We start from the raw sequence: 25021 nt of genomic DNA on the forward strand, positions 1-25021 counted from the left end.
ATGAGCCTTCTCTTATTACTACTTTTTTTTTTTTTTAAAAGCTATGTTCCCTATTCTATATCCATTAAAGAAGAAACGAGTTCTATACATGTGAGGGGAAAAAATAATCAAGAGGTTTCTTGAAGGATTAAAGAGCAAACTATTTTCAAAATGGTAGTTGCATATTGAGGTTCTACGCCATCTTCAGAGAAATGCAAACAGTGTCATCTTCAACTTACCTCTGCTTAGGTTACTAGTGAGCAGCTGAGATGCAAATACTGAAGGATGGGGTAATGCTGTTGAACAGAAAGAAAAACTCTAAATAACTTCTCAGCTCTGTGATGGTGTCCTCATTTCCCATCAAAATAGTATTAAACCTATAGATCAGTGAAGCAATTCACAGCTTTGTTAGCATCTGGAATGCGTCATTGCTTCTGGACACTCAGATCTGCCAGTGTCGGTACTCTGTTGGAAAGAAATGTGCCTTTCCCCCTCAGATTCAGCCACAGAAAGTCTTTCATTTGTCATCTCCATGCTTGGTTGCAGTAAATCTGTATTCAGGGTTAAAAAACTGATCTCAAAAGTCTGAAATTGTTTCCAGTGCAGAAAAAACAGTAAGGGAAGTTACTGGTGTCACTGCATATTAGTGGCCCCCTGGCAAATACTGAATTAGATTCAAACGTAGACATCTTCAAACTTCTGCAAAGAATCATTTCTAGTTAGCTGAATGATGACACTCCCCCAATAAAGCATTTGCTTTCTGTAATGTCAGTGTTTCACTGGAATTACTCCAGTGTATGGGAGACAAATTTTTCTCGTAACTTATCTCCCAAGCCTAGAATTCATTGCCATTGCTCGTATAATATTAGAGATTTTGTGTACATAGTTGAGGGTGGTCTTAAACAGTATGTTCATGCTTGATGTTACCTGGGAAGTAGGAGAAAAACCTCACTCATTTTTCGTGCAGATGGACAGCACTCTGTGAACGCAGTGGCTTTTAATATTTGATTTGAATATTCATTGGTGAGTTGCTGAAACCAAACCTGGCTGTACAACTTCAACACAGAAACAGCAGACACACTTTTTCCTGCTTCATTCATTATCTCTCAGTAAGCTTGACAGTGAAGGGAGCTACTGCAACCCCAGACCCTTGCAAAATATACTGCAAAATCCACTTTTATTCAGTGTTTTTCCTGAGTATTATACAAAGTAGCCATTCTTGATGGTTTGTGGTTTTTATTAATTAAAAATAAAATAGGTCATCCTATCCTCATCAATTCACAGAATCACAGAATCACTAAGGTTGGAAAAGACCTGTGAGATCATCAAGTCCAATCATCAACCCAACACCACCATGCCCACTAAAACATGTCCCGCAGTGCCACGTCCACACGTTCCTTGAATACCTCCAGGGATGGTGACTCCACCACCTCCCTGGGCAGCCTCTTCCAATGCTTCACCACTCTCTCAGTAAAGAAATTTTTCCTAATACCTAGTCTAAACCTCCCCATTGTATATAAGGGAAATTTTTACCATTAAACACATGGCAGAATCCTTAGGATTTATCACTTGTTCTCAAAATTAAATCTCCAGTGACAAAAATGCAATTAATTGTTTCTCCAAGCCCAATGTTCCAATACTCTCATTTGTTTATTCCGTATTATCATTTCCTTAAAAATTCTAAGCTTTTTACTCAGGCTGAAAACAGTATTCTCCCCTGTGTTTTCATTTAATTATTATGAAATGCAGTTACAATTATAGAACAGAGTACATGTTGTTGTGTGAGACAGCCAACGGTAATCCTGTCTGTCATGTATCAATTTAGAGACATCAGAGACAGTTTTGTTATCAATGCTTATTGTTCTAGTGACTTGAGGAAATTTTCAATGAGCTTCATTGTGAGCTTGTCTGATGGCGAACCTCTGGTTGAGGACTAGGCGTAACCTAACAGCTACCGCAAATTGCATTAAGCCTTTACAATTAACCAAACAACAAATAAATCAAGGGAGGAATTAGTACGTTGAAGGGTGTCCTCAATAAGAAACTCAACCATGTAGTCACAGAGATGGCCATTTTTCACGCGAAGCTGGAAAAGGCAGGCTTCAGACTAATTCTAATTCTTCTGTCTGAGCAGGGAGATTTAAAATTCCTACGGAATAAAAAAAGACTAATAGTGTTCTTGACAAGGAAAATTGAGGGAATGAGAACATCGATTGTAGGAATGACTGATAAAATTATTTAATTGACACTAACCTAAAGATAGATCTAGACAAAAAGTATGATGGGCAAGTGATGGATTAAGCCTTTCTTTCGCATCTGACTCTAGTGGAGATGAAGAGATCATTTTACTCTGTAATTTGACGAGAAGATGCAAGCATTGTGATGAAAAATGGGAATAAAAATTACAGGTTAAAATACATTGTTTCAAATACTTTTTGCAGGAACCTTAAGAACAAACTGTAGTCAAAGATTACAGAATTAACACCTTTTTGTAACATTGCTTGAATGCAAATTTTGACATCTCTTGATACAACTTGTGTGGTTTTATTCGACTAACACAAAGAAAACATTTTATGTCACAGAGAGGCTTCAAGTTTCAAAAATGACTTTTGGGGAGTCAAGCTAGGAAATTTCAGCCAGAAGTGCATTTTTGGTAAGATAAAGGAAAATAATGCTTTGCAAACATTATATTGCTTTTTCCAGATGTATCTAGTCTGAATTGTGAGAATCATGCAATGGCTGACAGAACATCCTCAGCAAATAATAAAAAGCATCAGATGAAATCCACAAAGGTGAATTTCCCATTTAGGTACCTTAGCATTTAAGAATCGTACAAAATAAACTTTATTCAAGCAGTTTTAGAGCAGAGATCCAAGGAGATGGCTAGACTGTTACGACCCTCCTGCTCCTGACAAAAGAGGGTAGGAAACAGGACTGCAAGACACAGCTTCAGCTTCTGGCCTGGATTATGAACATCATGCTCCAGCGAAGTCAAGAAATGCTTTGCTTTTGAACTGGTGAACGGCAAGTGTATTGCCTTGTTCGATAGCTGTCTCGGCTCCACATTCAAGTTCACCTACACAGCGTGTAAAAGTTTGCAGGGAATCTTAAGCAGCTTCAGAAAAAGGAGCTGGAAGTGTAACTTATTCTGGGCAACATCTGTGCTGCTTTTCTTACTGAAAGATGAATTTGAGGGACTTGTAGTGAATAAACTCATCTGTTGCAGGGAAAATACAATTTGGCAGGGAAAAAAGGGAACTAACACTGGAATCTCTGCCTTGTAATTCAATTTTGCACATCCCAATGCCAGCCGTAACCACAACTGAGATAAGCAAACTGGTGAAACTTCACTGCTTCTAAATTAACAGGCCGGGGCTACTCTAATCACCGGGGAGAGCTGCATCGCCAGCCTTTCACATATAACCTTAAAAAACAAGAAGGAAAAAAAAAGTGACACCTCAGATACAAAGCAGCAAGGAAGTACAACAACAGAGTTTAGCCTCAGCTCCTTTTGCTCTGATGCTAGAGCAAAGCATGTGCATCAAGGGCATTTTAGGGGACAGCGGGTGGCCTGGTCCACGGGGAGCTCCAGGGATCGCAGCAGAGCAGGGGGTGTGAAGTCCTCGGTGCTCCCGAACGCTGTGAGCCTTGTTAGCCAGCGCTGCGTGCAGACATTTGCGGTCGGCACTGCTTCCGTGCCGGGCTCTCTGGAAAATGACCCGCACCCACCTGCCGCCTTCTCGCCGCTGCCACCGGTCGGGCCCTGGGGAGGCCGTGAAGCTGGTGAGGGGTCTGGAGCACAAGTCTGATGAGGAGCAGCTGAGGGAGCTGGGGTTGTTCAGTCTGGAGAAGAGGAGGCTGAGGGGAGACCTCATCGCTCTCTACAACTGCCTGAAAGGGGGTTGTGGGGAGGTGGGTGTTGGTCTCTTCTCCCAAGTGACAAGATGAGAGGAAATGGCCTCAAGTTGCACCAGGGGAGGTTCAGGCTGGATATGAGGGAAAATGTCTTCCCTGAGAGAGTGGTGAAGCATTGGAAGAGGCTGCTCAGGGAGGTGGTGGAATCCCCATCCCTGGAGGTGTTGAAGGAAGGTGTAGACGTGGCACTGCAGGACATGGTTGAGTGGGCATGGTGGGGTTGGGTTGATGGTTGGACTTGATGATCTTACAGGTCTTTTCCAACCGTAGTGGTTCTGTCATTCTGTGCCTCTGTGAGGCGCAGGCCAGGCTGCCCAGGGCAGAGCTCCCCTCACTGCTCCCCGGCCCGCCCGGGGCCGCCACGATCAGAGGTAATTACCCGCGCTGTTATCTCCCTGCAGCCTGCCTCGAGCCTCCAAATACCTCTAATCGAATTGCTGTAATTTTTGCCCTTCCTCATGCCGTGGGTTGGCGAGGGGGGGGAAATGACCCAGGGGAGGCGGGGGTGGGGGGCGGCTCTCGGCTCCCCCCTTCCCGCGCCGTTGTGCTGCAGCCCATAAAGAGCGGCGGGAGCAGCGGGTGGGCGGGTAGGCCCGTGCCCGCGCAGCGCGGCCATGCAGTGAGCGCCGGTCGGCGGGACCGCAGCCGTGGGACGAGCCGCCCCGCCGCCAGCACCGCGGGAGAGGCCGCCGCGCCCCGGCTCAAGGTACTCGCCTCCCCTCCCCACCCCTCGGCCGCTCTCCCAGCCGGAGCTCGGGTGCCGAACCGCCGCCCTGCCCCGCGGGGCGGACCCCCACTTTCCCGCCGCGGCGGGGGTGCTGAGGGGTCGGGAGCTGGAAAGCAAAGCGGGAGCCCGCAGCACTCACCCCAGGACGCTTTTCTTCCAGATGCAGCGGTGCACCGGTTTCCTCTTTCTGTCCTTAATCCTTTGTGCCACCCTCTCGGAAACACTCGGGCTGGTTTTCTCAGTGAGTACGAGTTTCACTCGTGGGGGGCCTGTCCGCTGGGCAGCATCCATGTCAGGGCTGGCACGTCACAGCAAAGCCCGCAGGGATACACGCTGCTTTTGGGTACGGGGCTTGGACAAGATGCTGCGCTCAAAACCCATTTGGGGCATTAAGCAGGTTTTTAGTTAAGAATTTGGGGCTTTTGAATACTAGCTCCCTTGTACCAAATAACACGACTAAAGGGAAAAAAAGAGCGTCGTGTTTTCAGACCGAAATTGCATGGATGTCCCATCGGACTCCGAAAAGGTGGTGTACCTATGGACTTGTTTTATGAAGAGGCTGTCGTGTAAATCCAAACAATTAAAAGGCAGTATTGCTGTTCGTTAAGGTGATTATCAGGTGGTAATACAACCTTGGAGTAGAAAGTCAAAATTTCTGCCTCCAAAGTGTGTTTTGTAGTTTCACTTACATGCTGTGAAATCTTCACACCACATGAATGTCAACAGAAAAACTATTGACTTAGATGGGGAAGGAGCAAGAGTTCACCAATAATATTTGTTTCGATATTATTGGCTTTCATTTTTTACAGTATTGCTTGATTTCAAGCCTCCAGAAGCCACTTTCTGCTGAAAGAATGTCCGTTTGGGTACTGTTTGCTTTGTCTTCAGAAAGCACTGCGCAGTTCATGCGATAACATGCTTGCATTTTTTTCTTTAAGGCAAAAGAAAAAAGGGGATGGACTTTGAATAGTGCTGGTTACCTACTGGGGCCACGTAAGTCAAGCACTCTTCTTTTGCATTATTTCAAAATGCAGAGGGGTTTTTTTTTCTTGTAAGTCAGTTTGCTGTAGCGTGCTCCTCGCTTTTCTGACAAACATGGTAATTTTGTCTAAACCTGCTAGACTGAAGAAACACATTTGGGAGAAGTTTAGATATTATTTGTTACGTGCCTATTATAGAATTGAGGTGTCTTAGGCAATCACTGTTCTTTTCTAAAGCAGAGTTGTGCTGCAAGGCTTTATATCCAGAAGCACATCTGGTCCCTCTTTGTGCTTCTGAACTGTAGTTTTTATATGACAAACACTTCTTCCCCCACTGGAAGTGTTAAAAAATCTTACAGCGTCTTAGATGACAAGGGAAGAATGACAAATTGTGACATTTTGGCACTTTTCAATGTATTTCAGACTTCACCTTTAAGTCTATTTGAAAATGGCTTCGCTACCTGGCTTTATTATATTACTCTTTTTTTTTCCGATTAAAGCAAACTAAATTAAAACAATAACACACAAACTCATGACAGGAAATAGTAACAGTTCACTATGTGAAAACTATTTAACGTACAAGGTGTTTAAAATACAGGAACACGCTGGTTTACAAAGGTGGAGAATCACAAATGTGGATTATAAGAAAAGTGAAATGCAGTGCTAAGCTGTCTCAAATATCTGTCCTTTTACCATTATTTCTTGTTAATGTAATAACACTCATTACCAATGTTCCTGTATTTTCAGTCTCGGTAATACATGACAAAAACTACAGATACTTACTATGACTCTCTTCATTCTTTTTAACTAACCTTAAGTATACCTAAAAAAAAGATTAATGCATCTTAAACATATTAACTGGTTCTGTAAATGTCTGGAAGTATATTTGCCCCGAAGCAAATCTAACCAAATTGGCAAAGATACTGTGGGGAAATGTACTTGTCAAAGTGCCATTTATCTAAGACTGGATAATAGGAATCATCCTTTGTTGCAGGTCGTATTGATCAGCTTTTACTGATAAAGGAAATGCCCATTGCAAAGGGGAGAGAAGAGGCACCAGGGGCATGTAAGATAGTTTTTGAAGGTTATTCATGTAGATTATCTGCAGTTTTCTTTTAAGCAAACTCATCAGCAACATTTTCTAAAAATAGAGGAAAGAGTAGCAAAAACAACTCCCCAAATTACACATGAATGTACAAACTTAGATTTTCTTTACAACTTCCTTTGAATTCAGTAACAGCTTCAGCAAGTATGTAGGACAGGACTGGGTCTGTAAATGATATTAAACATAAGCACAAATTCAGAAGAAAGGTTATTTTATTTAGCGACACATTAATTGCTTCTTTGTCATTTTGTACATCAAAAGTGCCCATCATGATCTTTTCTTTGAAATCCATGAAAAGCAAGCCATATAGTAAAGGTTGTTGTTAAGTCAATTAACTCCTCTGTTTTTTAATTTATTTATCAGATGCAGTAGATAACCACAGATCTTTTAATGACAAACATGGTTTCACCGGTAAACGTGAAATACAGCCTGATGAGGATATTAAAGCAGGTAATGAAATTCTGAAAGCCAGTATCGTTGATTTGTTTTTTATGTTTAGGAGTTTATTCACTGTTACTGAGTTGACTCAAACTACCTAGATACAAGGCTATTCCTGCACTTTAACAAAAATCCTAATAAACGTATGAAAGGAAGAAAAATGATGAAAGGAAGAAAAATGAAATTTGGCCATTCAGTGTGGTCTTTGCACGTGGTCATAGTTTAAAACATCTTGGTGCCTAGGGAAAAATATCAATATTATGTTGCTTTTCAAGTATAATAGATCATATTACTCTGAACCTAGTTTTTTCTTTTCATGTGTTCAAATAAGTATTTTAGCTGTCACCCTAGACACTCAAGAGTTAATTTTTTTCAGTAAATAAGTAAGCCCATAAAGGAATCTTTCAGTAGGGAAAACTATAGAAGCTGGCAAATATCTTTTTTATTTTTATTCTGATACTCCAGAGTTGAAACCAGACCTCAGAACTGAATGGCACGATTTATGTTGTAAGAGTCTTCACTATTTAAAAAAAAAATTAAAATTCCATGTTCAGTCTCAGAATATTTCCTATATTTAAGCAGGATGGATTATCTTCATTAAAAGACTGAGAAGCTGGTCAAAACTGAGGTCAAGTCAACATAGTGTTTTGAGGTTGCATGTATCAGAATTTAGTAAACGGCAATAAAAAGGATGCAGCCTTGCTCTGGATTCATCATCCAAAGCCGGGCCTCTACAATATCTGTCTAGACTTCCTTTATGAAGAGAAGCTGGCTCTTTCAGGATTTCTTTTGAACACCTACTTCAGGATAAGATCTAGAAACTTCTAGATCTAGAAACTTCTAGAAAAACCTTTTTCTTTCTCCTGAGGAGAAACTAAATCTGCTGCAGACATCTAAAGTGAGCTAGGCTGAATCTCCTCTTTAGACTGTCTAAGAGTGATCTGTTCTTCACTGCAACCAAAGAAAGCAGTACTTGCTGAGAACTGTTGCATTCGTCACTGCGCTAATGGGGGCTCTCCCAGGCTATTTTAAGTCCACCTGGCATGATGCCAATGAAGCTAACGCTAAGTAAGTTCATAAATAATGGAAATGTGCTTAATTACAATTTCATGGCCATAATTACTTTGTAAATAGAAGAGTAACATTAATACATTTCTTCGTTTTTACATTCTCAGAATGACTGCCAGTTTAGTTCTGGTAGAGAGTTACATAGCGGGGTTTGGTGTGTGGTGTGTTTCGGTTTGGTTTGGTTTTCGGATTTTTTGTTGGTTGGTTTGGAGGTTGATTAGTTTTTAAAAAAAAAAAAAGGAGGGGGAAAAAAAAAAAGGGAGAACCTACTTCCTCAAACACTGGTGTAAAAAATATTATGCCAGTCAGAAACACTGTGGAAGGCAGGCATTTGTAATCTAACAACGCAGCTCGCACTGCGGGACGTTGCCATTTGTGGATATACTACCAGCTCCTCTACAGGAATACGATCTTTAAGAGTTATGGAACTCTGTTGCCTGGCACTGCTGCACCTCCACAGCTACAATAAACCCAAACAAACTTGTCTGGATGGGACCTGAAAATTGCATAACTGCCTCCGTTATGAACCTCACTTTAGATGCTTTTCTCTCATCAAATGTTTTCTTTGCAGCTGAAGTTTATTATAGAGGTCCTATCCAAAGGAGATTTGAATATAAAAAATGGTTAAGGCAGTCAGAATTCTTAGTTTAATTAAAAACGAAGGAATTATTTTAGTTAAATTCTGCTGATGCTTTACAAAAGTATCTTAAAATGGCAATATACATACACATTATTACTGTAAAAGAATTCATGCAAAGGACTGCTCTCTCCTTGAAGGAATGCTGCAAAATTCACAAGCTCTCCAGATAACCTAGAAGAACTTGTAAGCCGTATTAGTTACATAACACTCTGTCCAGGAAATAAATAAAAATCTATGAGCGTAATTAGAAAAATCTTTAAATTCCAAGAGCATAACTGTTTCTTCAGTAGTCTGCAAGTAATTGGCTATACAGAATTAAGCTCAATAGCAGAGTGTATAGAAATACACACGTACAACATGCACAAGTCACTAAAGAAAAATATTTATCCAATAAATATCACATTGGTAATAAACTCTGGGTCAATAAACTACTAATATGATAATGATTAATCATAGCAAAAATCCATAACAGGTTAGGTGGGAATGAAAATTAAATTAAGGAAAACCTCAAATAATATAAGTATTGCTAATGTAAGTAATAACAACATCTTTGTGTCTGTTCAAAGACTGGAAGACAAGACTTTAGATGCAGATTTCTTAAATGCTGACTCTCTGTATACCAGATACCTCCATGGCGCTTACAACTCCCCACCAATATTTTTCATTTGTGCTACAGAGCTCAGTCTGCCTTCTGACCTGTACGTCACTAGAGGCCTAAATCTTCTCTTCCATTGTGGAAGAACTCCCCCAATAGTTACCTGCTGCAAAGTCACTCTTTCAGACTATTTTCTGAGATTAAACACATCCCCTAGGATAACATTAAGGGACAGTATTTTCAGTGATGTAATAATGGACTGTCAGTCAGATACTGGTACCCATCTGTTCCGTATGCAGAGAACTAAAAGTCTTAGGGAAATTACCTACCATTTGTCCTCTAATATAGAACAATTCTCCATCCTGTTGATAAAAAGCAAGATGTCTCTTTTTTTTTCCCCTAATAGACACAGAAAGCATACTTTTCAACCTCCCAACGTGTGATAACAAGCTCCCAGGGAGCTTGATAAATTGGGCCATTTAAAAAGCATCAAAAGGCCTACTTCCACATGATCAGAGAGGCGTATATTGTATTAGCTATATATGCAAAACCATACCTTTCTGAGCTTTCAGTAAAGCCCCAGGCCTAGCTTTTGGGCTACAAATCACTTCTATATCACTTGAGTGGCTTATTGGGAACAAAGCCAGATTACGTGAAGAACTTTTAATGGTTTTGCAAAGCTGATGGATTCGTTTGCTAAATTTGCCTTTCCCTTCAACCTCAGGCTAGCGGACACAAAGGCGGGAGTTGAGAACAGAGGATAAGTCTCTTCTGCAACAGAACTCATAAGGCCTTAAGGGCCATGACCGTTAAAGTGTCAAAGCAGCTCCTACGCAGCGATAGCGTACAAAGCCGGGCACTTTTGATTCTGAGAATTGCTGTTACCTACCTTAAAGTGGCTTTGTGCTTCCATGAAATGAGGTTTTCCATTAAGGATTTTAAGGAAAAAGCAATTTCAGATAGCTTTTTGTCAGACTACTCATAAACCTAGCCACAATAGCTCTTTATACCACATTAAGTAACAACCAACTTGTTTTATAGGGAATCTTGGAAGACCACTGGCTGATGAAAACATTGTGCGCACAGTAATCGAATTTTTGACTTACTTGCATCTTAAAGGTTAGTGAATACCTTTTTAATCTGTCACACTTTCTGGTGTGAAATGTAGTGAGAAGATAGGCCTACCCTTGAACGTACAAGTCTGCTACGTATTTGAATGTGCATGACTTGGAGCAGCATCTCTGGTGGGGGGAGGAACTGTCAGCTCCATTTTAGTGCACTTAGGAATAGGCCTGGTTTAGGGAGTGCATCAGTCCTGCCAAACCACAGGGCAATGACCATTCAACATAGCAGGGTTCTAACACCACTTGATTGCTCTGGGTGCTGTGAAAATAATAACAGCTACTACCGAAATTGTATAGACCCGTCTTTTAGAAGAGTTGAAAACAAACTAAATACAGTCTGATTACGTGGGAGTTAGTATAAAACAATTCAATAACAAATTAAATAAGACCTCGGTGTAATGCCAAGAACAGTTGGTTGAAATTCTGAAACAGTTGTTAGTGACAAAAGAAATACATCTCCCTTTCTGCACGTATTCTGCAATAAAGTCACATCATAAAATTACGACACCACTAAGCTGAATGTTGGTAACCAGCTCAAAATGCTGCTAATAAAAATGCGGTGGAGTCACAAAATGGTGACAAGGACTGTTAAACTGAGCTTACAGCTGATTCTATACGAATGGTAACTTTATTATAGCATTAGGTGAAGAAGAAATCTGGCTGCTTCTGAGTTTTCGTTAGTTTTGCTTTTAAAAAAAACCTCCACAATTCTGAGCTTTTAAAAACCTCTTCAGCCCTTCTGAAACTGTCTACAAAGTGTTCAAAAGCGTAATATATACTTGTGAAGAAAACAACAGGAAGGGAAAAAGTTATTTTTGTTGTAAATGTTTGAGGAATTATCTGTCTCAGAAAGCAGACATTTCAATAAGTCTCTAACTTCTATAGTCTTACCTTTGCGTACAATTTATAAGCAATTTTGTGGCAAGCGTATGCTGTGGAATAGTAACGAAGAACTGCGTGTCACATTTGTATTTTAATTTCATTATTAAAAGAGACTTTCAAGAGATCTGCTCATTTTCTGCGTATCTAGGAAACAAAATTCTAGACCTCTTTGGCATCATTTTCTAAACGATTTGCATCCACCCAAGCGAAATAATTCTCACTACTGAAAATATCAACCCAGTGTTTATTGCATCAACTTTGCATTTGAAACAAAAACTCTTTACGGTTAGTACTAAGGGCCTGAGATAATGCAAATACATAAATGAAGTAGATTATTAGCATGTATATTTACTGTGGACAAAGTAGTAGCTTGTTTGGTGCGCCGCTGTGAAGAAGGAGCCCTAAACACTCCTTTACCCTGCTCTGTGAGCCTCGGAAGTAAAACCAATAACTGGACACAACAGAAAGGGTGTGAAAAGTGGAGCTCAAACAGGCACTCGCTGATGAGTGGGCTGAGAGCTGCTAAGCTGGGCAAGAAAATAAAAGGCATCACACAGAAAAACAAATTACTTCTTCCCTGGGACGCATGAGCAGAAAAGGCTGTATTGTAACTCTAAGTAACAAATCTTTCTTTAGGATAGTGATGACAAAAAGCTGTTTTTATTCAGAAAAGATGGTATTATTATCTGTCCTCATAAAAAAAGGAATCTCCAGGTCATATAAAATGGCTTTTCCCTGAGCCAGTTCTTGTATTCCCAGGTTCCAAAGGACACGGGATGTTATCATATTATCCCTAAACAATATTTATTGGCAAGACCTAATACAAACTCTTACACAAAATCAGAACTGTAGATTTAGGAGGTAGAGATGCTTCAACATTTTTGCTCAAATGAAACTTTACTACATTAAATATATTGGTTTAGATACATTCCTTTGGCGGCGGGGGGAAACTCCCGCTTATGGGGTTCAGATTCAGGGAATGGTTATTCAGATTAGACATACATTTCTATCTGCAAGACAAAGTGAATATTTTAACTGCTAAGAAGTATGTTGGTGATAACTAAAGTGGCCTTCAGCTCTTTCTCTTGGAAATGGCTCCCTCCAGCTTTAAAGGCTTCCCATATAGAGCAGGCTGTAAGATAGCAGCCATAATTGGATAATAATAAAACTTTTGAGATCCTGGGATCCAGCAATATCAATTGACGTAATAAAATTGATATAATTTCATTGTCATTCTGTCACTGCTGTTTCTAAAAAAGTGAAATTATAGCGGGAAGGTATTACTAACATTCAAAAGAAAGAACCAATAGTTTATAAACTAAAATAGGGGAAGTTCAAGGATTTGCCTCTTACAGTTTTGAGAAGAAAAATATAAAAATGTATACTACTGAAATTGGATTTCATTATTTAATTGCTATGATTAATATGCATACTTACGTATCTGTTAATTCTCACTTTTGTTTTCCTTTTTGCAGAGGTGGGAGCGCTTGACCAACTACCTTCACCAGAGGAAACAAACCAGTCTTGAAGAAGAATGCATTTTTATTTTGTTGCAGTGTAGATTTAGATTGAATTCAAAGCAAAAGATCCAAATGAGCTGATGATGAGAAGTTTTATTTGCATTAATCTGACAAATGGTAAACAGCATTCTGCCCTCTGGGGTTTTTTTGTTCGTTTGTTTGGGGATTTCTGTTCACTCCTGTGATGTTATAGTGTAAAATTTTGCCTTGGTAAATTTTTTCTGTAGGTAAATGATAAAATAAAAATAAAGAGCAACTACATTGTTTCATTTGAAAATTAAATACATACCAGAACACAATGCGTCATATACAAAGCCCAGGTTAAATTGTAAGATTACACCGCATCTACACTCTGCAAAATTACAGTAAAATAAAACCTAAATACTACACCTTGGGTACTAACTGAGAAAAAGAAGAACAGTGACTTCAAACTGCTGCCATACAGAGTCTTTTTAGGTCACAGATCTGTGTGTACTTCAACGCTTCATAGAAGCCTTATTTCCTGTTAATATTTTCACAGACATGAAATAAACTCATGTTCATTCTAAATTTCATTTTGTTCACCTGTAATACACCAGCCCATTGACCGAAGCGTGTCTTCACGCAATAAAAATTTAACTGTTCTGTCCAGGTAATAGGTTTACACCAATCCTATGTGTAGAATACCTATTCCTATGTCATCAAGAATACTGGATCTGTATTTTTTAATGAAGAAACTCTCCTGTCCACTCCAAGATTAAAAAAATACTTTATTTTTTGAGATGCTTTAGTTTGAGTCCACCAAAGCACTTGAACACATGCTTCATCACTACAAAAGAGCTTTGATGTACTGGGACCAGAATGCTGGGCCTATACACAATAAATGTCATATCAAGAATGAGGGAAGGTTTGAGAGGGTACAGAATCTTAGAAAGGTTTTTCACATTCAGATGGCTTCCACTCTCTGCATAGTACTCTGAAATATCATGCTTTCAAAATGCTGCTGTGCACTAGACTGCACAGACTGAAGAAAGTTTGCAGACCATTATTACATAATCTGTTTTTCACTTTTAGCATAGTGGAATACACTCTAGATGCCAAGCCACTAGTGTCTGATTTGAACCCACAAGGTTATCTATCTCACCTTGTCAATCAGCCTGTGCTCTTCCTCTGAAAACCACTCAGCCTCTGATCTAATGTCTGATGTTCACTTTCCAAAGTGTACAAAGTACACTTCTTACCAGATCCAACGAGCTTTTCAGCAAGTCCTTCAGGCAATGTTTTACTGTTTTGGGGTTTTTTTTGTGAAAGAGTAATAAAAAAATATACACTGCTAGTATACGTGCTGCTAGCTCAACATTGTTTGGTAAATTTATGGGCTTCCAAAAATGTGAAACAAGAATAGTGTGAAATTTGAGTTCTGTACATTAGTATAGTTCAGTAATTCCAAACTCTCACTTTTCACTAGTAATGTCCACATTTCCCATCATAAACTTGAAGCAGAGCTCACTAAAATCAGGAGGCATTCTTCTCATTGCCTTCCATTGACTGCTAAGAACCAGCATCCGTTTGCAGAACTGAGTAATAAGCAATCTTTCTATGGCAAAGCAGCTGAAGCTATGATCAAATGAAAAGAACATAATCTTAGCACTGAATTTCCTTTCTTTTGAAATAGTATTAGAAATTGAGTTTAAAATTAGAAGACAGTTATTATTTAAATCAGCATACTGTCAGCTCATTAAAGTTGGACTGGTCTTGTTAGAATGTTTATTTGAAATTCTGAAATTTGAGATGATTTGAAATACTGATTGAAATACTGATTGAAAGACTCGTAGGATCAAGTTTCTTGGAAGATTTACATCACTGTCTAAACAGGGAAGGACCACAAGTTCTTACTTATTGTACTGCACTGCTATATGCATCTGTTACAAAAAAACCCCCACAAACGACCATTGTAGTCTAATTACCGAAAGCAGTCCACAGATTTCACTTAATAATTACTGCATTCAAACACATACTGGTAATATTCAAAAATACAGAGAGAGGTAAAATTTTCAGACTGTTTCTTCACCCTCCACAGCTCTTATCTTTGCAGAAACAAAGCGGCAAAAAACAATAAATGGGCATTTTTCTGGATCAATTTCAGTAACATTCTTACTTTATTTAAAGCATGTCTTACATGGCTACATCTCAGACCTAAATTCTGCAAACATTTGGAATGACATCTCCATAAACAGCCTCTCAGACAAACACCTGATAACAGATGGCCTTTAAACCACAATTTGAAAGTAATTAGTTTCCACAGGGCAAAGAGACAATAAAAAGATGTGACAAGTTTCAGCAGAAAATAAAAAAATCCCCAACCATTTCCTCCTCATTTCATTTATTGGCTCATTTGTCTACATTGTATCCCACGTTTGTGTAGGATTAGATAAAACACATATGTGCACTAAAGACAAAAGCCAAAGTCTTAAAAAATGAGTAAAACTTTGTTGCGATGTTTGCCAGTGATACGAAATTACCCAGCACACAAATTTAACCTGACGATGAACAGAAGGCTTGCATGATGCTGAATGACTGGACAATAAAATGGCAGATGAAATTAAATGCTGATGTAAGCAAAGTAATACACACAGAGAAAAACAACTCTAATTTTGCATACACATAATGATGGTCTAAATTATCTCCGGGAAAATAGTTTAGACTCATTGTACTCGGTCCTCTAAAAATGTCATTTTTAAACCTCAGCAGCGGTTAGAAAGGCAAATGGAATGTTAGGAATTATAATGAAAATAGCCAAAACCAAACCAGAAAACATCATTATGCCACCATTCCCAACTTCGACACCAGCTGCAGCTCTTGTCAGCTCATTGCTATAAAGTGATGAATATCTTCAGCAACGGGGAACAACTTTTATACACAGAGAGATGGAATAGATTGTGACTTTAGCTAGGGAAAGGGACTAGCAAGGGGAGAGAGGTGGAGTCTTAAATGTTGCCATAAAAGTGCTTAGCGAATTCACTTCTTCGTGTAACCCAGAATTTAATGATTACCTGATAAAATGATCAAGTAACATTTTTAAACCCCACTCCCAGAAAAGGAAATCCTTCTCCATACACTCATGATGGAATCATGGCAGTGACAGACACAGGACATCATCAAGGCCACAGGTTCTGAAAGGAAACCGTTATAGTCACGGAAGAAAAGGCCTTCAAGGCCCAAATGAAACCACTACCTCAAAAAGTCTAATTAAACTGTTTCTTGGAAACATTCAGGACATCTGTGCACAGAGCTATAAAACAGCCCTTAGAGCCTGATCCGTAATTCAGGGATTAAACAGGGCTTCTTCACCTGCACAGCGTACAAAAGAAACTTGGAAATGACACGTTTTTGGCTAAAAATTCTGCAGAAATGAATACGACCTATAACCAAAACAGTGTAATTTTACACAGTGCGTTGCCTGTCAGGTAGTCTCACTAAGACTTGTTTAAATGCCAATCAGTTCAGCGTAAAAGAGGGCATTTCTGGTGGCAGAGCTGACAGAAACCAGCTTATTCCGACTGGGAAGTCATCAGGCAGCTGACAGGACACATGGATTTTCCCACCTGTCTACTCGTGTAAAGGCCAGACTGCAAAATTAGCAGAGCAAAATTAGGTACGACTCAGAATACTGAGAACATTTGAGGGGGTTTGATACCGGGGTCGGCATAATTCTGTTTTCAAGTTGAACGTTACCACAGTTAAAACCAAACTACAGCCCTTTCTGTCTGACCCATGGACTAACCGCCTGAGAGAACAGAGACGCTTGCGGTGAGTTAGTTTACAGGCAATTCCGACAATTTCTTAGCTGTTCTTTTGCCTTTTAAACATGATGAGGAGATGCGATATGGGACAGTGTGTGAAGCAACACATTAATAACTCACAGAAAAAGTCATGAAAGTATTTTTCCATTATTTCAGAATACGTGATACAAAAAAGCAACAAGTTAGAAATGGACACAAGGAAATACTTTGTAATTTGTCCAGGATATAAATTACCTCAGGAGATTGCTAAGGCAGATATGAGGGTTAAAAGAAAGTTTAATGCTGAGTGTTACTAGCAGAACAGATGATTTTTCACCAATTAACGAAGTACGTTAACAGAGTGTAGTACTTCTGTCACTATTTTGTGTTCTATCTTTTGTTTTTAAATAAATGCAAATAATAATTATGATATACTTAATTTTGTGAGGACTGAGCATCACATGGACCAACCATAGAAAACTGCAACTCAAAGATCGCTCAACTGCTCAGCTTCAGTATTGGGTACACAAATGTCAGTTGCTAAGATTTTTAATACCTCAACTTAGGTTATTTGTCAATTCATGTGCAACACTCAGCACCTCCCAGAAAGGAGCTTTAAAAAGACAGAGTTGAGCTGCAGATGAGAATTATTTTATCTCCTTGCTCGTAAAGTACTACATTATTCCCAAATACTTGATCAGATCCCCTTGAGATTCAACTCGTGTGTGTTCCATCACCTGTGGCAGTTGTAATTGAATTGATCTCCACAGATTTTCCACTAATTAAGTACGTATAAATCATACAGCCTTTCCGCGTGCTGGGAGACATGAGTCTTGTATGGAATGGCTCTGTCGGAGGGGAAATTCTAAAATACCAAAATACAATCTATCTCAAATCAGGATAAAATGTTACCGTTCAGGTTGATTTTTTTTTTTTTTTTTTCCTTTGGTACTGTTTCTAATATAAATGATGACTATTTATCACTTACAAACACTTAAATAATTAATTCAGAATGGAGTACTTCTATAATTTCCCCTTCAGGACGTTTATGAGGTCATATGTTTCCTTGAAATGATTAGATTTCATTAAAAAACATTCTATCAGAAAATAATTTATCTGATTTATGAAAATTATGGCTATTATTTACATTTGTCAATATTTAAGGTGGTATTTCTTGACAAGATTTAAAACGGAGGATCATTTATGTCAATATAAGTTCCAATGTCGTATTTGTAGGATGAGTATTCTTTGCTTACTATTTAATCAGATGTCCGTGTAGGGGAATCACACCCCGCTTCCCTCAGCTCTTTCTGCAATTTGAGAAGGTTGTTCTATTCCTCTTGAACTCCTGATCTAAAAGGTACTAGATTTAGGAATCATTAGCTTTCTAGTGGTTTTCACATCTACTGTTCTCTGCAGCTATTAAAACTCAAAGTAGTCTCCAAAGATTTGTGTGAGGATTTTATCCATCTCTTCTGCAAATTGGTGGTTGGGGAGACTTATATTGCGTAACTTCTTTTAGGACTCTTCACAGGAGCTTTAGGCACTTGAACCAAAGAGGGCAGTTCTGCTCAGTGAATCTGAATCACCTTCAGCTAGGGAGTGAGCCCTGGCTCTGAATCCAGAGTAACCTTTCAAATGAGGCATTTTGGTTTGCTTCTCCAAATGAAGCAGAATGAACCCAGGCCCTAAGACTTAGAGAACCAGTAGGAGCAGACAGGAAAAATAACCATGTTTTTACAGCTAAGTGTTACATTTTTGCACCACTTTTCAAAACACAATTTTGCAAATTATGCCTGCTTGGTTTTCATGCTGGTTACCTACTTAGTCACTGTTCAAAAATACAGCTCTTCAAAGACAACAAATGAGGGCCAGATCCTGACCTATGAAACTTAGTATAGTGGTACTGATGACCTTGAAAGTAGGTTTATTTATATCGCTTAAGATCTTACCTTATCCAGTGGAGCAATGTTATAAAAAAAAAAAATCTCATTTTACTAAATCTCAGATCTTATGCTGAACATAATTTCAGAAATAAAAGCTATAGTCACCCTCATTCCATAAACAATGCGTCTCCTTCCCACCTGCTGCAACGTACGTGGTTCATTCAATCCTTCTGTCACTTCGGGCCTTCAGAACCATCTACTGATCATTTCCCTTGAAGAAATGATACTGTGTCTGTGTATTATTTAGAAATGTCCCCACATCTGGGAAATCTTAATTCATTTTCTGCAGTTCAAACTATATAACACTTCTTTTTTTGCAAAGTATTTACATTTTCTCTGCCTTTTGGTCCATTTTTGTTTTAATTCCTTTTTCAGTGGACATTACAGACAGTATTTTACTTCTCACCACAGTCCTCAAACATCTGTTTCCAAAACTCAGTTTGATTAAACGTAATAGTTTTGTTGTGTTAATCATTATTTTGGTATTCTTCTCCCCACTCTAGCTACCTATTAGCATAAAACACAGTAATTACCAATAATTAATATTTGTGACAGTGTTGACAAGCCAGATATTCTTGGCTGGGTAAAGGAAAGCAGATGTAACACATTTTTTTTTTCCTTCTATGTCTGTAGTAGCTATTACGCATATGCATTATTGTTTGCCTCAGACAGATAGAAAGGATGCTTTCCATTGCAGGAAAAAAAAAATATTAAAAAATCCTTTTTACCACATTACCTTTTGTAAATTCAGAGTGGAGTCACATCTGTGGACATACTTGAGATATATTTTTCAGAAGAATCAAAGCAATAAAGGACTCTAAGCCCCTATTTTCAAAAGTGACTTAAGGACATGTTTTTTAGAGGCATTAACTTATTTTGAGATGAAGAAACACACTTGACTGGATTTATGGGAGCATGCAAGGAGGTCAGGTGTTGAACTACCAAAAAGATTTGAAATTTTAATTAATTATATGCAATCTGTACCATTATTAAAGCAAGAACTTATGTGCACTTGTAAATCCAACTGGATACTAATCTGAATCTTAGAATGCTAGAATACATTCAAAAACCTGACCCTTTATCGGGGAACACTGCTAACTTGTGCTATCAAAAGTTGGTCTTCGTTACTATCGGTTTACATATATCCAAGCACAAATGTGACGTTAGCCAGCAAATAAAATCACAGAATTGCAGAATCACAGAATCATTAAGGTTGGAAAAGACCTGTAAGATCATCAAGTCCAACCATCAACCCAACCCCACCATACCCACTAAACCATGTCCCAAAGGGCCACATCTACACGTTTTTTGAACACCTCCAGGGATGGTGACTCCACCACCACCCTGGGCAGTCTGTTCCAATGCTTCACCACTCTCTCACCAACATCTCAAGGCCAAAAAACTGCCAGCAAAATGTCAAGGTAACTACGCAGCAACGTTGTAGTTACCAGCTCTGGGCCCATACGTAACACGGGCGGTATCTTTTGCTTACACAGCACAGAACACCCTGTGCTGGCAAATACAGTCGGTCGAGTGTGCCGGTGCTATGCCAGTGCCTGGGTCCCTGCAGCTGAAACCTGGCAGAGGCTTGGCCGGATGGAGTTTATGATGCAGACATCACCTAAATTTCCTCTGAAAGATTATAAGTCTTTGGCACCATAATGCTTAAAATTGTGCTAGAAATCAGGACTTGCATCTCCTTCTGAAAACTATACCCTTATGCTATGCAATCTGGGAAAAATTTTTGCAGAACATCCAAGTCAGTTTAGAATTAATAATACTAAAATCACATAAAAGCATAAAACTATGGCTTGCAGCAGGAAAGACCTTCCTTTAGAAGAAGGAAAAGACAAATATAAAAATGAACACTGAATATACATTTATGTTCTGACAAAGGCAGAAAGCCCTGTATGCACAACCCTGTATATGTGAAACCTTCATCATTACCTGTTATCGTGGCACTTCCTTTCTGAACTCCCTAGTGCCACCTCTGAGTAAAATCACAATCAAAGGGGACACATGCTGTATTTTTCTGGGATCATTTTCTGTTCAGTTTGGCAGCCATGAAGTAATATTAGCAATTAGGGTTCTAATTCAGCCATGAGTTGCTCACACATCTGAATACCATTGCAGTGTGTACCGTAAAGTTGTGACGACTGCATGTCTTTTGTAGACTTTCAGAATTTGGAAATATTACTCATAAAGGAGCTTGGTAGATTAAAATTATAGAATTATAGACTATCTCGAGTTGGAAGGGATCCGTAAGGATCATCGAGTCCAACTCCCTGCTTCTCACAGGACTACCTAAAACTAAATCTTATGACTAAGAGTGCTGTCCAGAAGCTCCATGAACATGGACCGGATTGGTGCCCTGACCGCTTCCGTGGGGAGCCTGTTCCAGTGACCCACCACCCTCTCAGTGAAGAACCTTTTCCTAATGTCCAATCTGAACTTCCCCTGATGCAGCTTCATTCCATTTCCTGGTGTCCTGTCGCTGGTCACCACGGAGAGGAGATCAGCTCCTCCCCCTCTGCTGCCCCTCTTGAGGAAGTTGTAGACTGTGATGAGGTCACCCCTCAGCCTTCTCTTCTCCAAGCTGAACAAACCAAGTGACCTCAGCCGCTCCTCATAAGTCTCTCCCTCTGCAGGGCTGCCCTCCAGCCTCTCATCCCCCCATTTGTACATATAACCAGGATTATCCCATCCCAGGTGCAGAATCCGGCACTTGCTCTTGTTAAATTTCATACGGTTGGTGATTGCCCAGCTCTCTAGTCTATCCAGATCTTTCCGTAAGGCCTCTCTACCCTTGAGGGAGTCCACAGCTCCTCCTAATTTAGTATCATCGGCAAACTTACTTCATGTACATTCGGCTCCTGCATCTAGCTCCTTTATTAAAACATTAAAGAGCACTGGCCCTACAATGGAACCCTGGGGAGCCCCACTGGTGATGGGCTGCCAGCCTGATGTAACCCCATTTATTATAACTCTTTGAACCTGACCCGTCAGCCAATTGCTCACCCAATGCATTATGGACTTGTCTAGCTGTGTGCTGGACATTTTGTCCAGAAGGATACTGTGACAGACAGTTATCAAAAGCTTTGCTAAAATCCAAAAAACCCACACATCTACTGGCTTCCCTTGGTCAAGTAGATGGGTGACCTTGAAGTTAGTTTTCCCCTCATGAACCCGTGTTGGCTGTGACCAATGACCATGTTGTCTCTCAGTTGTTTTTCAGTAACTCCCACAATAACCTTCTCCATGATTTTACCAGGCACTGACATGAGACTGACAGGCCAGTAATTACCTGGGTCCTCCTTCTAACCCTTCTTGAAAATTTTGGCAACATTTGCCAGCTTCCAGTTGACTGTGACCTCTCCAGATTCCCAAGACCATTGAAAAAATAATGGAGAGAGAGGTCCCACGATAACATCGGCCAGCTCTTTTAGTGCCCTGGCATGAATCCCACCAGGCCCCATAGACTTATGGGCCTCCAGCTGGAGCAGCAAGTCTTGAACAAGTTCGGAGTTGGCTGGGAGCTTATCATCCTGCCCGATCACAGCCTTCCAACACAGGGCTCCGGGGCTCCCAGGGCCATTCATCAGTGTTAGAGGTGAAAAAGGCACTGAATGTCTCTGCTTTGTCTATGTCCCTCTTTGTGAGGTGACCGACCTCACCAAGTAATGGACCAATGTTGTAATCTCTGATCCTCCTCCTTTTGCTGTTAACATAATTCATAAAGCCCTTTTTGTTGTCCTTAACAGTACTGGCCAGCTTGAACTCCAACTGAGCTTTGGCTGCATGAATTTTCTCCCTGCAGTGGCAAACAGCATCTCCATAGTCCTCCCGTGTTCCCCGTCCATGCTTCCAACATCCATACCCTTTCCTTTTTCACCTAAGTTCTAGAAGAAGATCCCTGCTCAGCCAAGCAGGCCTCCTGCCCCACTTCCTTAGTAGCTTTCTGCTGCTCGAACACCAAAGGCTGGAACCATACAAACAGAAATAATTTGTTGATTTCTGGGAAACAACATATACATATACCAGTTGAAAAGCCAGTCTTAAGAGGTAATGTAAGAGCAGATGTTTGTTCAAACAGGATGACTTCATGTTGCTACCTGAATTATTTGTCTCTTCGGGGTTTTATTCTCAACAGGGGCAAGCCACTATAGCTGAAATTGGAAGCTACACTGTGCTGCCAGGATTTTGGGAATCAACAGCTGTAGGTGGCCATGCCTGTGGTTTCTGGATATTTTTTTCAATGACAACGCTACATACAGTCTTTAAACTGTAGTATTTGGAAATAAGGGCATATCAGCAGGGACTTAATTTTCTGCTGACCATTCTGGGGCTGGCAATTCTTTTTTAAGTGAGCAAAGGCGAAATCTTGAAGCTTGATGTTGGTGTTGGAGAGAGATACATAGTGCAACTACTAAAGTTGTGTCAAGAAATTATTTCTATGGCTCTAACAGAAGCAAGAAGATGGCCTCTGGTAACTCTTTCTCATAGCTTTGGTAGCGGTAGCTTTATTAATTTATACAAGAAAAAAGACAGAAGAAAGCGATGCAGAAATTCTAGACAAAACTTTTTTTTTATTTGAAAGCCAGTTCTTACACTATGAGAAATTATTCTGTCATCGTATCTTTTCCTAACATAAAGACCTCCAGTGTTAAAGTCTCCACCATCCCTGCAACAAACTAGTCCGTGAGTGCTTCACTGTCCTTTACTATTAGAAACCATTTCCTGATATAGAACTGAAATTTTCTTTCTGCCTTTTCTACCAAGAACTTATTTTATTGACCGTGGACAAGGGAATGATTTTTCCCTTTGCTGTTACTAAACCAGTATGTTTCAAGGCAGTTATTATGCCCTCTCTCGCAACACTTTTGGATTCTTTTCCTAAAGGTAAACAACCACAACTTGCTAAACTTTGAGGGAAGATGGTAAGGGTTTTCAGAAGAAAAGGTTCAAGTATTTGCAGGATCAAGGTTTATAGCTTTTTTTTTTTTTCTTAAAGAAGGGGGTTTGCTTTTAGAATAATACGCAGAACGTGTTAGGGTGGTTTGTTCTTAATGCTTTAGTTCTCTAATTTTTGTGCATCCAGGTGAAAGCAGAGAAAGTAGAGAAGGCTGCCAATTTCGAAGACTGCAGTATATGCAAGTCCTGTTCTTCAGAGCATAATAATAGATGGCCTAAATGGCCACAAGGTGGTAATAGAGCTCTACATGAAAAAGCCCAAGCGTGTTTCACAGAAGAGGTTTAAATCAATACAAATGTCTGACGTACCCAGAATTGTAATTACAAAGAACAGTAGTGCCTTTAGAAATGAGGAATTGAAAACAACTAGTAAAACGCTGTGTGCTGGCTAACAGAGAGAAGTGCAGTGGCTAAGGTATACACAACTACTGTAAACGGTTATTAAAAAAATGTCCTTGTATTAGCATGACAAAAATTAAGAACATCATTGGAGTAAAGTCAGGTCATAAAACCCACAAGAATCTTGGACAGTGGCTCTCTGGATGCTTTACCAATGTTTTAGTGAGAAATAATGGGGGAGAAACACTAATAAGTTTTACACTATGAATAGGGAAGATCACAGTATAGTCCCCTCTTTGGAAAAACAATCTTGTCAAGAAGTGATAGGGCAGCTTCCAAAGTATATCTTTCTGTTAGTGCAAATCTCACATTGCAAATCAGTTTTCTTGTAAATCTGTCATCAAGTGACTGCATGAGAATATTTCCTTTATTTTAGTTATTTGAGGGAGCTATAATATCTTGCCAGTCAGAGGACCAGCTGAAATATGGAAAAAGAAATTACATAGAGAAAATAAAAATTATTCCTTTTCTGGATTTGAAAAGTGTTACCCTAAGTGACTGTGATTATTATTAATGTTGAGATGGTTGCAACAGCCTGGAGCTGTAAATGCCAATATCACTTTGGAGGCAATTGCCCATTTAGAGGTGGGCTCCTTTGAAAGGTCCATGTAAATGCTTCTGTGTGGAGCTTCGGGGGTCACTGTCACAGATGCGGTGAGGGAAGAAGGAACAGCTCAGGGATATAAAACTTCCAGGACTGTGCTGAAGCAAGATTTCAACAGAAATTCCAACACTGGAAATGTATTTGGATTTCACTAAAAAAAAAAGTGTAGTCCATGACAGAGAGCAGTCACAACCCTCTAAAGCGCTCAGTGAGCATTGCCTGGGAAGGAAAGTGAAAACATGCAGCTGCTTTCTGCTTCTGTGTTTCTCATGACTTGGTCAGCTACACACAACCAAATCTTATTTAGAGCCAAATAGCATCCTATAAACTACTGTGCCAACTCATCCGAACAGCTCTGAGGTCCCTC

General features: G+C 39.7%; 1 protein-coding gene across 1 annotated transcript; it reads left to right on the top strand.

Annotated features, from left to right (window-relative positions):
• Positions 1–4781: 4781 nt before the first annotated feature.
• On the top strand, positions 4782–12981 carry GAL (galanin and GMAP prepropeptide). The gene is made up of 6 exons (XM_009821759.2): positions 4782–4862; positions 5560–5614; positions 6596–6667; positions 7070–7156; positions 10489–10566; positions 12929–12981. The coding sequence occupies exons 1-6, from the start codon at positions 4782–4784 to the stop codon at positions 12979–12981; spliced, it is 426 nt and encodes a 141-aa protein (XP_009820061.2).
• Positions 12982–25021: the final 12040 nt, after the last annotated feature.

The sequence above is a fragment of the Gavia stellata genome, chromosome 17 (genome assembly GCF_030936135.1).
Source record: "Gavia stellata isolate bGavSte3 chromosome 17, bGavSte3.hap2, whole genome shotgun sequence".
Taxonomy (NCBI): Eukaryota; Metazoa; Chordata; class Aves; order Gaviiformes; family Gaviidae; genus Gavia; species Gavia stellata.